Genomic DNA, 16,471 nt, shown 5'->3' on the forward strand with positions numbered 1-16,471 from the left:
ACAGTTCACACAGAATGCTGTGTCACATTAAAGGATTAGTTCACCAAATTTTTTTTTTAATTCTGTCATCATTTATTCACCCTCATGTCATTCCAAACCTGTATGGCTTTCTTTTTTGTGCAGAACATAAAAATATATTTTGAAGAATATTGGTGACCAAACAGTTTTGGTGACCAGTTTTTAAAAAAAAAACTCAAAAGACATTTGTGAAATTATTTTGTGTTTCACAGAATAAATGAAGTCATACTGGTCTGGAATGACATGAGGGTGAATAAGTAATGACAACTTTCATTTTTTGGGTGAACTATCCCTTTAATTACACTTTTATTTTATCCAAAATGTGCTTATTTTCTGTTTAACATACTCCAAATAAATAATGACTGGATGTCCCAGTGTTCTTGATTTTCATTGTTTGGTAGGTTGGTGAAAGCAGAGGTACAGTATAAGAGTAAACATACTGTAGGTAAGGCTGTGCCCATCCTTCCAAACACTTCCAGTCTCAAGAGGGACCTGAGTGACCTACTAAACCGGCACTGCTGACATCCAAGAGATCTCAGCCACAGATTTCTGCCTCAGGTTTGAAAAAGCAGAATGTTTCTGCACAGATCCCTGTTGGTCTTGCTCTGTCCCCTCATCTGGACCGAGCAGATAACTGCAGCTCTGTTCGGTACAAAGCTTCATTCTGTTCGCAGCCAATCTGCCTCTTGACCCATGATACACACGCAGTGTTTGGTCTCACAATGATCTGCTCCCTTAAAGCCACACATTATGCACAAGTGTTAGAAATAAAACACAACTTGCTTTAAGGCCAGATAAACATTACAGAGTCTGAATATTTATAACTGAAAAGTTGAATTTCACCCCCTAAATTGCTTCAGGAAACCCATCTTAGAGGCGTGTGATTAGCATGTCTGCTATCGAGAAATTGGATTTGGAAATAGAGTGCAGTGATGCAGACTTCAGGATGATGGGCTGGAGGATCTACAAGGACGACCTGTTTGCTGGGTCCACCGAAGATGACTTTCTGATAGAGTTCCCATGAATACGTCTTCCAGGACAATTTCATAAACCATGGCTTTAGTTAAACTGAACAGTAAACATCACCTCTGTGCAGATTCTGCTTGTTGTAATGTTGTTGTTTCCCTTAAGTAAACTTTGCAAATTATATCTTACAGGCCAATGTCAAAACAAGAAACACTGCTTGTCATGAATTCAAATTTATGCATGCACATTTGCATAGGAATATTGAGAGCTTTAAGAGCGCCTACCCTCAATAAACAACTGCTTTTATGCCTTTTGACCTTCCAGAAATTAGTTGCCCTGGGCTCAGTGAGGAAGAAATGTGGAAAAACACTGATTTAAATACGAAAGGAATGTGTTTTAATTGATCAAAAACTTCTATCCAGAGAGGCTCTTCTCCGCAAGCTCAAAAAATACACTGTTGGCATCTCATTGTGCTGCTTTTAACCCTCTAGCTTTAGATTCTTCTTACAGAAGAACAAGCTAGGGAAGAATGCAGCCATTTCCCAAGACAAGGAGTGGTACAGTCAATATGTTAAGTCCTCACTTTCTGTTCTTTAGGATATTGATGTATGAGACTATATACAGGGGGTGGAAAACTTTCAATTGCGCACTGAAGAAAGAAATAAGAAAAAGTGTATATTCTTGCAGAAATGACAACATTAAACCTAAACCCAGTTCTGTGGATACAGATTTATGACAGAAGCCATTATAATCACCCTGCTGTGATCGGGGACACAAGCTAAAAGACTCCCGTGCTCCTAGAGAAAAGTAATTATGATCCATCTTTTGCATCACTCACTCATCCTGGAGAGACAGCTTGATCTAGCACACCAATCACAGCCACACATGCTGTATTTAAATCAATAGTTCAATGGCGCAGTACTAGTCACAGTTTTGTGCTGTGTGGTCAAGTACAGATTTATTGCATGAAGGAAAAACTGCCCACTGACTCTATTCTGGCTCAGAGAATCTGTAGTGCTGAAGAAGTGCTTAGATATCCCATAAATCATAGCTTACCCATGATACAATGTGTTGGAAACTTACTCTATATACACCAATTATTTTTAAAATGAAATTTCAACATTTATATTTTATTTCAGCTTTATTTCAATTAACAAAAAATGATTCTTAATAGTGTTAGTTTACAAAAACAACACTGTAAACAGACACACAACCAGTGAAACCAACTTTGTTTTTCAGCAAATGAATTATGATTACATTATGCCATCTAATTAATTTATAAGCCAAGCTGGTTTTATAATAATTTTTCAGATCATTCTTAAGCCCTAAGCAGTGGTCCCTGCAGCTGTACGGCTGTACGCATTGTGCGTACCATGAGCGCTCTGACCTGAGAAACATTTTCCCTGCGAGTATTTTAGCAGTTATTTCTGTTGTATTTCTGTTAAATGAACCAGCGATGCCAATCATTTGTGATTTAATCATTCTTTTGAGTCAATTCTCTCTTTTCGATGAACTGACTGAACACATTTGGACCATTCTTTCACTAAATCATATTCCCTTCCCCTGACCAACGGTCTGAAATTAATGGAGGCTTGAGGCAAAAATGCCACCAAACTGGACAAATGCCCTTGCTCAGTTAAAATAAATCTATTACGGCTGTCGCAAATCATAAAAAAAAATAAAGTGAAAATTAAATAAAAAGTGTTGACTGCGGCATAACATTAAGATCTGCTCATATCGCATCATATTTATTTTTATGCAGCATTGACAGCATTGCACATTAAACCTAATCACACACAATTCTGTTGAGTTTATGAATGCATTGGCCAATCAAAAGCGTTCAGATGAGTCATCGCTGAAAGGCAGTGTTTTTTGCAGTGCACACGCTTGCTGACTGCATTCTGCTCAGCAAAATGCAGATGTACGCATGATGTAAGGAACAGATTCATATCACAGTGTAGACAGCTTCATTGATGGTGCTTAAATTTGTGCTAAACAGTAGTCAGTGACAGGGCTGTCCTTAGGGGAGTGCAACTGGTGCGGTCGCACCGGGCCCCACACTTGAGGGTCCCCGTGGCGAATGAATCGTCCTCCTGGAACACGATCACAAACAGAGCGAGGGGGAATATAAATTCTAGAGCTGAAACAACTAATCGATTTAATCGATTAAAATCGATTATTAAAATAGTTGTCAACTAATTTAGTAATCGATTCGTTGCTAAATAATTTTTATTTGCCGTAAGCGGCTCATTTCGCGCATATTTTAAATCTGCGGTGACCAAAGTGTGGCAGTAATGAGCCACCGGAGGTTTTACTCAGCCAGTACAGCAGGAGAAGTAGCGAATAGCCAATAGCTGGCCTCGTTTTATGTCACGTGCTTCCCGCACAGCGTCTCTGCAGCATTCAGCGTGATGGGTGAGGCAGACGGCAGTGGAGTAAGCTCGAGAAAGAAAAAGAAAAAAAGCGGAAGATAAAACTAATCGGACGAAGTCATCCAAAGTGTGGGAGTACTTTACTTTGAGCCTTCAAAAAAGAAGAGTAAACTGCGGCTGTTTTCTGCGGCAGGAAACATATCTTCTAAAAAGAGAGCAAGCCTAACTGTTAAACCCTGAACATTTGGACACGATGTTGACCTTTTTGCACTGCAATGCAAAGTTTTTCTCAAATAATGAGTGAATAGTGTTCTGCCTCATTTCCCACAGGTAGTCGAATTCCTGTCAGTTCAGGCATAAGCTGTTTTGTTAACATTTTATCGCTTTATTAAACTTTTTTGAATTTTGCACTGTTATAAGGACCACTACATATTTAAATCCGATGACAATCACAGTGTGCAAAGACTTTTATTTGTGCAGATTCTGCAGTACAATGTTGTTTGCAAATGTTTAGTCGTAAAAGCTGATAACATTGCTTTTTAACAATTAACATTTAAAGCTTTGTCGTTTACCAGTTCATAATTCAGTCTTGCAGCCTAATTATGACTGACTGAGAGAGGTTAATGTTTAAATGGTATTTGAAATGCACTTTTTTTCTAAGTATTCACTGCTCTTTTTTTACACAGCAGGTTTTTTGTGTGTCCAATTTTTTTTTCCTGACAACCTTCTGATGGATTTTACTTTAAACTTTATTTTAAAATGTGAGTTCCATTCAGGTTTCATGCCATTGGCACTTTATTCGAAGGATTTTTTACAATTTCACAGCATAAGCTATAAAGCTGTTTCCCAGGTATAAGCTGTGTGTTTACAGGAAAAAAAATAATAAAATGCAATTTACTGCAATTTTATTCTGTTTTATTCTTATTCTTTGTGAAAATATGTTCTGAAAGATTCCTTAATAAGCTTTGTTCGGGATGTTAAACTACTTTAGGAGCCCTAAGGACTGCCATGGTGAAAACATTATTTGAAATCTCCTTGTGAAATTTGCTAGAGTATGTATGGGTCAGTGTTTTGATTGCAGAAGAGTTCGACAAAGGATAACTAACACATAATAAAACACAATGCAAAATGGTTAAAATCACTAAGATATGACAATGCAAAATGGTTAAAATCTCTAAAAAGTCTATGTTGAATGATAAAGACCCTTTGTTAATAATTTACTTGGGGAAAAAAATGGGCAAAACTAAAATATAAGTACATAAACCGATTCATCGATTAATCGTAAAAATAATCGACCGATTAATCGATTATCAAAATAATCGTTAGTTGCAGCCCTAATAAATTCAGTCATATTCAAATATTTTATGACATGACACCCATTTGTACTCGCCTAAAAAGCGGCCATTCACACCAAATCGGTTTTTGTGTCTACCCGTGCTGTTTTTCAGTCGTTTTCCTATGTGAACATGCGATGGATGTCTTTGACAATTCCGTTGCTTTTTAATGTTTTCAGGGTCAAAATATTTTTTTACATGTTTGTGCATACCCTGCAGGCGCCCCTCGACCTAAGACTTTCCTTCAAACTTTCCTTAAACAGAGTGCTAACGGTAACCTTTCAAGAAAGGTCAGCAATCTGTTATTAGGCTATAAAACTGAAACCAGTTTTTATGTAGACAGGTGTGAAACAATTTTTTAAGTAGACAGATCTGCTAGTTAATGTCAGAAAGACATCTTTCACCTTCACATCCTCTCAGGGCATCTGTGCAATCATAATCATGGAACACAGGTGTCCACGTCAATTGATTTATCTGTCATTGTAGGCAGCAGTAGACATGGACCACAGTTATAAATCTCACATAATGGACATTTTCTCTACTGCTCCTGTCTCAGTTCAGCCATAATGACTTTGGCAAGGAATGAAGGGAGGTTAAAGGTCACTCAAGGGACCAAATGAAAAGATAACGGCATTCCTTTATCTTCTCCTGCCTGATTCCTCGGGGCCTTCTCCATTTGATCAAATGACCAGTCAGTGCTGATGCACCAAGTATCAGGGGAATAGGATTGTGGAAAAACACGATTGTGGCAAAAAGCATATAAACATGTACCATAAAGTTGATATATTTTCCTTAATAAAAAAAAATGGTACTGTTATCTATTAATTCTTAAACAGCCCCTTATATGCAGTTTATTCTTATAAGTAACACTTAACAGTAGCAACATTAGTGTATATACTGTAGATACACTACTGTTGCTACTGTTAAGTGTTACTTGAATGATTTATACATGATTACGTGACACTGAAGAGTTATGTATGCTGAAAATGTAGCTTTTCCATCATAAGAATAAATTAAATTTTAAAATATATTACAATGGGAAACAGTTCAAATGTTTAAATTGTAATAATATTACACAAAATTACCATTTTTACTTTTCATTTCAAAAACATTTAAAAAAATCTATCCAACCTCAAACTTTTGAACCACAGTGTACTTAAAAGCCGGCTGATAATAAAAGAGAGGCTTTATTATCCCCTGACATTTTTACAGCAATTAAGATTTTTAGATCTTTCTTATATAAGAGCAGATAAAAGAAGTGACAATGGCTTATAGAGCTGAACATTCAGCTTCTGAATGGACTGATGGAGGAGAACTGAAGCTTCTGAAACTCAAAGACCACAATCATGCCTAATTAATCACCACCCACACAACTCCGATCACAAATAACATTATTACCTCTATACATTATTACATAGCTCTCTAGAATACTGATTCTGATCACTTTGGTCAAACTTTAGATTTCTATAAAGAAATGTATATCATCAACAATAACTGACAACTAGCAGTGGTGCCAGACAACAGATTTGCTAGCGTTAGTAGTCTTTCTTTTCTCATAATAAAATCATTTCAACTCAAATCAATATTCCGTCAATTAATTTACTAATTTGATAAAAAAAAAAAAAAAAAAAAAAAAAAAAAAAAAAAAAAAAAAAACTTAAATCATCATAAAATTAATCCAAAATAAATTAAACCAATCAGGGTGATACCCTAACCCAGTCAGAAGTATTATTATTGTTTTTATTTTTTTGTAATAAAGACTGGCAGCTGGACAGATATCCCTGATATATTCTGTGCTCACTAACAGTTAAGGATTGGCAAAACAAAGGCTTTCTGTTCAACACTACATAAGAGGGACTCATAAAGCATATATTTATCAGTATCACACTACTGCTCTATCACTATTATAACCTTGAACAAGTTTCTTCAGGACAGGTGGATCGTTCCTGCAATTACTGTGCTTTACAAATAAATAATGATAAATGAAAAGTAATCAACAACCTGTACCCATTCCTCACTCCAATATGATTAAAAAGCTCAATACAGATAAAAAGCACCCAGAGCCTGAGATAGACTGCATATAAATCACAGAAAAGGCATTAATATATGTATAGAAATAAAAAAAATTGAGAGCATATCCTACTAAAAAAGATAAATTGGATATTAATTAACCTGTCTATATATCTTTTGAAAAAATGATTTACATTGATTCAAACCACATATCTTCATTGAAATATAAGTCTATTCAATGTTGATGTGAATCGAATGAGTCCAAAATGTAAATCAAATCTCCATTTGTAGCCGTAGCAAATGACCAGCTCTCAGAAAACACTAGTTTTGAACAGATTGATGACTTTCACACTGTACCAATGGAACACCACTCAAGATTGCAACTACCATGCTGTGGACTGAACAAAATCACTATATATCTGGTCACTCAAGCAAAAAGACCTCCAACGAAGTGCTGAGACTTGGGGTCAAAGTTGCACATTAATCATTTGAGAAGGAAGTGCAAATGAAACAGAAAAAAGACTGATTGTACTGTAGTGTAGGAATATTGCCACACATCAGCAACAAAGAATTAAAGTTAAGAAGCCTTGATGATGGATTTGTTTCTTACAAACATGCAGCTTTTCACAAGACACAGAGAGATGGACTGAAGTCATGTGGATTACTTGTGAATTATTGTGATGTTTTTATCAGCTGTTTGAACTCTCATTCTGATAGCACCCATTGGTGAGCAAGTGATGTAATGCTAAATTCCTCCAAATCTGTTCCAATGAAGAAACAAACTCATCTACATTTTGAATGGCCTGAGGATGAGTAGCCTAAATTAAAATTTTTGGGGGTGAACTATTCTTTCAATGCTGTAGGCTAGCTACAGGTATAGCTGAATTAAACATGAACATGAACAGTAATACAGGTAAAATGTATTTAGATGTGCCATAAACTGAAATGCATGATGTAGTTAGGTCATTTGTAAAAAATAAATAAAAAATAAAATAAAATAAAAAAATTGGATAGATAGAAAAAAACAAATTCTGATCTCAGAGATTTTAGCACTTCATGTGTACTGAAGTGACATACCAGAGAGGCATTGTAACTGAACACAGTATAAGAGCTACTAACAATACAGTGCTCTTTTGGGTCATCAATAAACTCGAACCTTATCAAATCAGCTTGGCATATTCAAAGAGTTATATATGCAAATTAGATGAAGATGCACCGGGCTGGAGGCAAGCGTGTGACAGCCATTTATTTTGTTTTGTGTCCCTCTCTCTGCATGGGATGAGGGAAACATCTCCCTGGCAAACAACAATCTACCGTAGAGCGAGGGAGATGCATGATCCATAATCATTTAGAGGAGAAGAGAGAGAAACCTCTATAGAGAGAAAATGACACCGCTGTCATCAATGGCAGGATAACAGGATTAGGGTCAGCCATCATTCATCAGCCATTCACTCTGCCTCTGTGCTGGACTAAAAATTTCATCTTTTATTCTGTTCCTGCTATATTCCCTTCCTGCCTTTTTTTCTGCCTTTATCACTACAAGGACAAAAGCTACTGTCTCCAAAATCTATAGTAAGCTATAGTAAGCTTGTTATGCCTTATATATATATATATATATATATAAATTTACATATTTTATTAAATGTATATTTAATTCACAGCTCAAGCAAACATGAATTGAAGTCTGCTTCGAGATCTCTGCAATGTGCCATCACTACCTTACTGCCTCAGTGATCACATCATTAAGACCTTCATCTATCTCTTTTTCCCAGACTAAAGCGCCTGTGAATGTGGATTAAACAAACATTTATCTTAAATCACTTCAGTGCGGCACCATTAGGAAGGCAGTGGTTCAGCTGACTGAGAGATCATGGATGGAGCTGACATCACGGGGGGCAGAGCAGGATAAGGCATTCCCAGATGTGAAGCTGCGTCTCTGTGTAGGGAGTCACAGTTCATCAGCTCTTCTGGAGCATCGGTGTGGAGAGCTGACTCCATATCTCACTCAGCAAAGCGTCAGCACCACACAAACACTAAAGTACTTCAGATCAGCAAGAGCTAATACACAACTCAAGATCAGGAGAGGTTAAAAAATAAAGTCCCTTAAAGGGTTACTCCACCCCAAAATGAAAATTTTGTCATTAATCACTTACCCCCATGTTGTTCTAAACCCGTTATAGCTTAGTTGTGCTTTGGAACACAATTTAAGATATTTTGGATGAAAACCGGGACGTTTGAGACTGTCCCATAGACTGCCAAGTAAGTAACACTGTCAAGGTCCAGGAAAGTATGAAAAGCATCGTCAGAATAGTCCATCTGCCATCAGTGATTCAACCGTAACATTACGAAGTGACGAGAATACTTTTTGTCCATGAAGAAAACAAAAATAACGACTTTATTCAACAATTCCTCTCCTCTGTGTCTCTCCAAATCAGCGTAGCACCATTTTGCAATTCTGAGCAGTAAGCAGGCAACGTACACTCTTCTGTGTCAGCCGCGCTGCGCTGATGCACTGTTTTCTTTCAAACCAAAGTGTAAATACAAGTAAAAAACATATCCTTGTGGCGCGGCTGATACAGAAGAGCGTACGCCGCCTGCATACTGCTCAGATTTGCCAAAATGGCACTACACTGATTTTTTTTTTTCTTTGTGTACAAAAAGTATTCTTGTCGCTTCATAACATTACGATTGAATCACTGATGGCAGATGGACTATTCTGACGATGCTTTTCATACTTTCCTGGACCTTGACAGTGTTACTTACTTGGCAGTTTATGGGACAGTCTCAAGCCTCCCAGTTTTCATCAAAAATCTCGTAAATTGTGTTCAGAGAACAAACAAAGCTTTTACTGGCTTGGAACAACATGGGGGTAAGTGAGTAACAAAATTTTCATTTTGGGATGGAGTATCCCTTTAAGGCTCAAATACAAGGATGGCCACTTGACAGTTTTGGGACATTTGACACAATAGCCTCTTGCCCAATAGAACCAGTGCTGCACTGATTTTGGAAAATGTACATTTTTGTCTCTTGTACATCAGTTTTCTAACTGGCCAGCATGCAGGTGAGGGTTTGTCAAAGTTACAAAAATGATGATAGTCTTGAAAGCATCAATAAGAATTTGTTGAAAACTACAAAATCAGTAACTTGTTGCATTGTACATGTTATTCAATAGAAAAACAAAAACCAAGACGGATATGAAGTAAGAACAAGGACAGAGTTGAAGGGTCATGAAACCCTAAAAGATTTTTGAGTTATGTAATGTTAAACAGGTATATACTGATTGCAAATACCTGAAAACAACTCCCTATGTTTATTATTAAAGACAAACTGGTAATCATTTTTTTTTTTTTAGCCATTTTGCTCTTCGATTTGAAAAGGAATGTTGAAGCAACACCACAAAACATGAGGAAAATGCATCAACTTGGAGTTGTGACTGGCTGGACACTATGGAACATCAGAAAATCATAAAAAACAGTGTAAATGAGTGAGATTTGAATTTTTGAATGAATGAAATTTCACAGTTGTTTTAGAACACTGTTCTGAAGTTTAGGAACAGTTGTCTGTCTGTCTGTCTATCCATCCAACCATCCATCTATCTATTTATCTATCTATCTATATATCCATCCATCTATGTATAAATACATACATAATTGTTTTTTTTTTTTTTTAAACAAAGTTTGGTGGTGTTAGAGGTGAAGATATCACACACGTCTCCTTTAAATATATAGTTAAGTTATCTTCCACCTTCATTGTGTAACATATAGTGTGTGTACTGACACTCATCCACAGCTTGAGCTATCTCTTCACTGCAGGGGTGTAACATGTCCCTCCTTCTCCTCAGCAGCCACTCTCCTGGGCAACACTGGGCTTGGTTTCAGAAATGTTAGCTTTCCCCTCGGAACCCGTCTGGATTCGACACCGCACGCTGAGAGAAACTTTCACACCCACCATCCCTTGGGCCATTTACCATTAACCACCCAAGACTTGATTAAACCAAAGAGTGATACCTTTCTGAAATGTTTACTGGCATCCACCCTACAGTGTCATGAGGCAGTCATTCATTAGGAGGGAATGTTGTTTAATGCATGGTTTGTCATGAATAGTTTTGAGTAGCCTGCCTCAAGGGAAGCTGAACGATAAGCACAATATTTAGCATTTTAAAACAGCTTTTCCACAACACCATAAAATGGGACTGGAGTGGAAACACAGAGAAATAAGCTTTGTGTTTTAAGTGCTCTATTTTTAATCAAATTCACTGGTTTTAAAAACACCACCTATAATTGTATGAAATATAATGAAAGCACACACATACAAACACATCTTTCCCTTGAAAAAAAAACCTTGCTGTGAGGCATCTGCAGCACATCCTCTGAGGCAAAGTAGGCCGAGGTCACCTCCTGACATAACCCTCATTAGTGTGACCGCAAAGTAAGTCAAAGAGCTTTTCTTTTCATGTCTGAAAATGTCAGAGACGACTTCATTAGTTCAGGAAGGGCCAGGCAGGGGCCGTGGAGTTCTCTGCGAGGAGCATGTTCTCAAATGCCAGGCTTCTGTTCTATGCATGCCACAACCTAACACACAACACCGCCTCTCCACGGGAGTAGACATGAACACACAGACACACTACACACACAGATAAAACCTGACGTGCTCACCATGGGCTCTGAATGCACACATGCACACTCTTTCGTATACTGTGTCCCAGCGAGCACACACTGACAGGAAGTACCCGGACGAGCCCCCTGCTTTCAACATACAACCACACATGCTCTTTCACACACTGACAGCTGCACACCGGCTCCACACTATTCAAATGCCAACCAACATGGGGTTTGCTGGAGGATGAGGAAAGAGAAGGAGGAGGAAAACAACAGAATGATAGGTGACCTCCCGTCGAATGTCTAAAATTATGCTAATGAAGTCATTATTGTTTATTTATTCCTTCAAGACTGTGGTGAGGGGGAACTCCAGGAGAAAACATAGCAGCCAATGACTGGGAGACTATCAAATGAGTTGAACTGAACAGAACTCTAGTTTAAATTGGAACAAATCAAGGTGGAATCATGGGAAATTACACCATAGAGAACTTTGGGACTCTGATGCGTAAGAACAGCAGGTTGCAATCTCGCTTTTTGGCCTCCATTGTTAATTCCCGTTGTTTAAAAAAACAAAACAATTGCAGATACTTTGACGTATGCGTGCAACATCTAAAACTGTTTTTATGATAAGCATATAATTTTCTCCCCCACCTCCCTCCCCAAGCCAATCATGTCAGGTTACCATGACAACAGCCCCTGAGAGAAGCTAAAATAAGCTGTAGATACAATAGAATGGGTTACAGGGTGACCTTCAGAGAAACACGACTAACTATCATTCATGGAGGCGGCTTTACTTCGACTCTATGTTGGGATCAGATAGCATCCGCTTGTTTTCTAAATTATACAGCCTGGTGAGGAAAGTAAAGCAAGACAATGAGAAACATAAAAGCTTGCATCCACAATCAGACTCCCATAAGGCTTAGGTCTATTTCCTACAGAGAAGCAATTTCCCCTGCACTCCAGACACCTATGAGCGAGCAGGGGGGTCTCCGGTCTGCATGTGGACCGGATGACTGTATAGCCCACTCTCACATCCAATTACAATGAGGAACCAATCAGCTCATCTAAATTACTACTGTCCCACAATCCACCAGGAGTTAATGAGCTGACTGGGTTAAAAGTTGAGGTGACTTATGTTAAAGCTCACTGAATTCATAAAGCAAATTTGCAACATCAGCACATTCTTAAGCCCATCTTGTCAGTTTTTTTCTTAAAATTAATACCACAGTAGTAGTTTGACAGACTCGATTATTCACTGTATAAAGCAAAGAACATCTGCTGACTTTCAACATGTTATAGTAAACGCATAGGTATGTGACCACCATATTTGTACAGCTAAAAAATAGCATTTTTATCAGTACTTATCTTGTTTTCCAGAAAGTAGCTAAACATCCTTACAATCGTAGGCACAAAATATGCACTACATAGAAGCACAAAAATCATATCTGGGGACCATCCAATTGCAGTCTAAGTGGTCCAGAAATGTTTTCTCACTGGCAAACAAATCTCAAAGATGACTTCTGAAAGCATCGGTAAGAATGTGCTGAAAACTATAAACCCGATCAGTAATGTGTTGCATCATACACCATCGGTTTCCAAACAAAACACTGTTTAAAAACCCTGTAATTTTTTATTTTTTTAAAGTGTAAGATATTGTTTGTGAAGAAGATTTAGAATTTGCTTTTTGCATATCCAGAGGCCGGTCTACTGTTTCATCCCAATATGGGATACGGTTACATTTAGTGCTGCAGGAATAACATACATAATCTTTAAGCATTAACCTCAAGAAATGTAATATTTTATTTCTTCTTTTCTAAGTCAAATCAAGTGTATATGGTTGCTTCTGGATCTGGAAATTACACTTCATTAGACCTAACAAAGCCAAATTGCTAATCATTTTCATCAGTCCTGAGACATGTTCTAAAACATGAGCTCGATCAGCAATGCTGTTTCCATTTATAATATTCCTTGTCGCAAACTGGCCTATTTAATTTGTGAATAGTGTGAACAACCCAAATTTCCTGATTATTTGCATCTAATCCAATTTATGGATGCCATTAATTCTTAGTGAATTTCTCCCCAACATTTGGCGTTCAACAAACAAAGAAGGAACTTGACATATCATGAGCTAAGCATGATGTGACAAACATATTACTTTCAGCAAAATATGCACCTAATTAGAGGATCAGAGACGGAGAGCTGACAGCAACACTCACTTGTGCATGATTTAAATTGGATAATGAACAATTAGAGATAACCTTAACTGAACTCCTACTAATCAATGTCCAGTCTGATAGTGGTAGTATGCTGTTGTGAACCATCAGGCAACTACTCAAGATGGGTAAAAGAATAGTGGGTAATCCATTCATATATTCAAAGAATCCCCTGACAGCAGTTCAGCAGCACAGTGACAGCGTACACACTCAAAAGGCTCTTTTGTGTTTTGATGCTGTAACAAGCACCTCAGCATAGGACAGAAATGGCACTAACTTTCCCTTTCAGAAAGAGTACACACAAAAATAAACGTATAGAATAAGCTTTGTGAGTACTCTAAATATATGTAAATATCAGTGTTGGGGGAGTAACTAGTTACATGTAACGGCGTTACGTAATTTAATTACAAAATAAATGTAACTGTAATAAGTTACAGTTACTAAGAAAAAATGAGTAATTAAATTACAGTTACTTAAGAAAATGTTAACGATTACAAAGGGGATTACATTTGAATATTTACACACATCCACATACAGATTTAATTGATTTGTTTCCCAAATTGCACTGACTAATCAGAGACATACCGCCCTATAATTTTCTGCGATGCGGAAACACAGTCTGGTTCATAGAATCCAGTCATAAAAACAGAATTCCTACAGCCTAATGCGGATGGAATATGCCATAATTTGGATGAATAAATCAAAAGTAGGTCAGTACACTTGAATCAAAATGCGATATGGACTAGTGTCTGTGAATATTAAGCCGCGAAAAAACAATATATGAATCAAAGCAATGCTTCGACTAGCACTCTCTCAGCGCATCTGCCAATTGTTTTGGATCAGAGTAATAAATGCGAGAGAGAGAATAGAGTGGACCGTGGAAGCGCACAGCTGGAGCAGAGAAGCAAAACTACTGTTGAGGGTTTCAAGTGCAGGTCAGTTTCATCTGTAAATATGCTATTGTAGTTTTGTCTTTGTTTACTTAGTCAAGCAGCAGCAGCCCATTGCTCATCAGTCATCACTCAAAATACTGTATAAAGGACGTCATTATTATCTATTGTAATGTTACAATAGTAATTTAGCAGAAAAATAATCATATTTTATAATAGGTTTAAGGTGAGCTAGGGCAGACAACAACACAACCCTTACAAAAATTAACATGATTTTACTATGAATCCAAAGACAATGGTTACTATTGTTAAACCAAGGTAACCACAAATTAAAAATTAATTTACAAATTAACTTACTTAAAAATAAATACAAATGGTAATCCATTTGCCAAAACAATATATATAATAAAAGCATGGTTAATTTTTTGTAAGGGAAAAATATGACTCATGTTCAGTATTAGGATTTTTCTATAAAGATATTGTAGTGATGTACTAATTTTGACATGTAGGCAATTTAGAAAGTATAGTTTTGTTAAATCTTGAGTATTAAAGTCATGAGAGAGATAGATATCAGGGCAAAATAAAGAGACTGAAAAGAAAAATAGAAGTGAAGATGCAGTTCAGGAGAGAACTATTTAATTATTTTGCATGTCCCCAACCTAAGGATTTAAAACTTTTTTTATGTCAGGTCCATACAAAAAATAGGGTTGTACATGTTTCAGAATTTTTTTGTATGAGTGTGAGATTTCCCGGTCTAAATTTTTTCTCAGTCGGCTCCTCGTGGAAATGAATGGCACAGACATGCGGTTTGATTACTACACAAAGGCCTACTGAAGCTAGCAGTGTTTAAATGTACACGAACACATAAACATAATCTCTAGAACTGCTCTGAGTCACTTCATGAGCATTTGACTTATTTTGAGAAAACTATCATCATATACAAAGAGACAGCAATGTTTCAAAAAGACACTAATGTTTCAGGAGTTTAGTACACAGAATATCACGTATGCTTAACAGAAAACCATATCATATATAATCTATAATCTATTATTAATTATTAAATAACAAATAACTACCCCCAAACCAAAACCATAATCAGATTCACCTTTACCTATGAAATAAGCAAAATTTACACAGTTCATGAATTAATAAATTAATGTTAATGAATTAACATTCATTAGAAATTTAGAAAAGTAATCAAAAAGTAATCAAAAGTAATCAGTTACATTACTTTACTAAAGTAACTGAAAAAGTTACACTACTTTTACATTTTAAATAAGGTAACTTGTAATCTGTAACCTATTACATTTCCAAAGTAACCTTCCAAACACTGGTAAATATTCAGACCTCACCCATTACAGTGTAAACGCAACTGACAGATTTGGTACTAACAGCCATCCTAAATTCACAACTTTTACTTCAATTATAGTTCAGTGCAGTACATCTCATGCAGTACATTGAAGGAATAGCACAATCTTACCTTCATTAACACAGACTCGCTGAGTTTCTCCCGGTTTACAATTTTTATGGCAACTTTCTGACATGTGACACAGTGGATTCCCAGCTTCACGAGGCCTGGAGCGAAAGGAAAAAAGAGAAAAGAGAAAAAAGAAATTCTTGTCAACAAGCATAAAAAGTGCATCAACCAAAAAGCACTTAGATGATAAAAGGCTGGTCCCAGCGTGAGTTTCTTTTTGGCAAAATGAGAATTCTCCCTCTAAAGCCCCCCGGTATCAATAATGTGACACCCAGGGGCACTTTTCGTGTTGCAAAGTAAATGTCAGAGAACATACATAAACACAAACAAGGCCAGATCAGCGTTGGATCCCCCTCAATGACTTTTTGTCATATCGACGATGAAAGACTGTCACTACGCTCAAAGGATGACACGGGCACGTATATATATCAGCAAGCACATTTGGCTAAATGCCACGTCTGTGCATGCCTTTATTACCCCATACATTTTTCAGCATGCCTCTGCATATCAAACTGTTGATTTCCCTGAAGGTTTACCCAGGGGGCAGAGGGGATATAAAGACCTGACAGGTCCCGGGATCTCTTTTATATGTA

General features: G+C 37.0%; 1 protein-coding gene across 8 annotated transcripts in view; it reads right to left on the reverse strand.

The window, feature by feature from the left end:
- LOC109101252 (serine/threonine-protein kinase BRSK2-like) overlaps positions 1 to 16,471 on the reverse strand; it is a 129,585-nt gene that overhangs the window by 50,312 nt on the left and 62,802 nt on the right. For all 8 annotated transcript variants that reach the window (XM_042760664.1, XM_042760665.1, XM_042760668.1 and 5 more), the window contains exon 2: positions 15,882 to 15,976. In XM_042760664.1, coding sequence (XP_042616598.1) covers positions 15,882 to 15,976 — 95 coding nt within the window. The remainder of the gene's footprint in view (positions 1 to 15,881; positions 15,977 to 16,471) is intronic.

The sequence above is a fragment of the Cyprinus carpio genome, chromosome A7, assembly GCF_018340385.1.
Source record: "Cyprinus carpio isolate SPL01 chromosome A7, ASM1834038v1, whole genome shotgun sequence".
Taxonomy (NCBI): domain Eukaryota; kingdom Metazoa; phylum Chordata; class Actinopteri; order Cypriniformes; family Cyprinidae; genus Cyprinus; species Cyprinus carpio.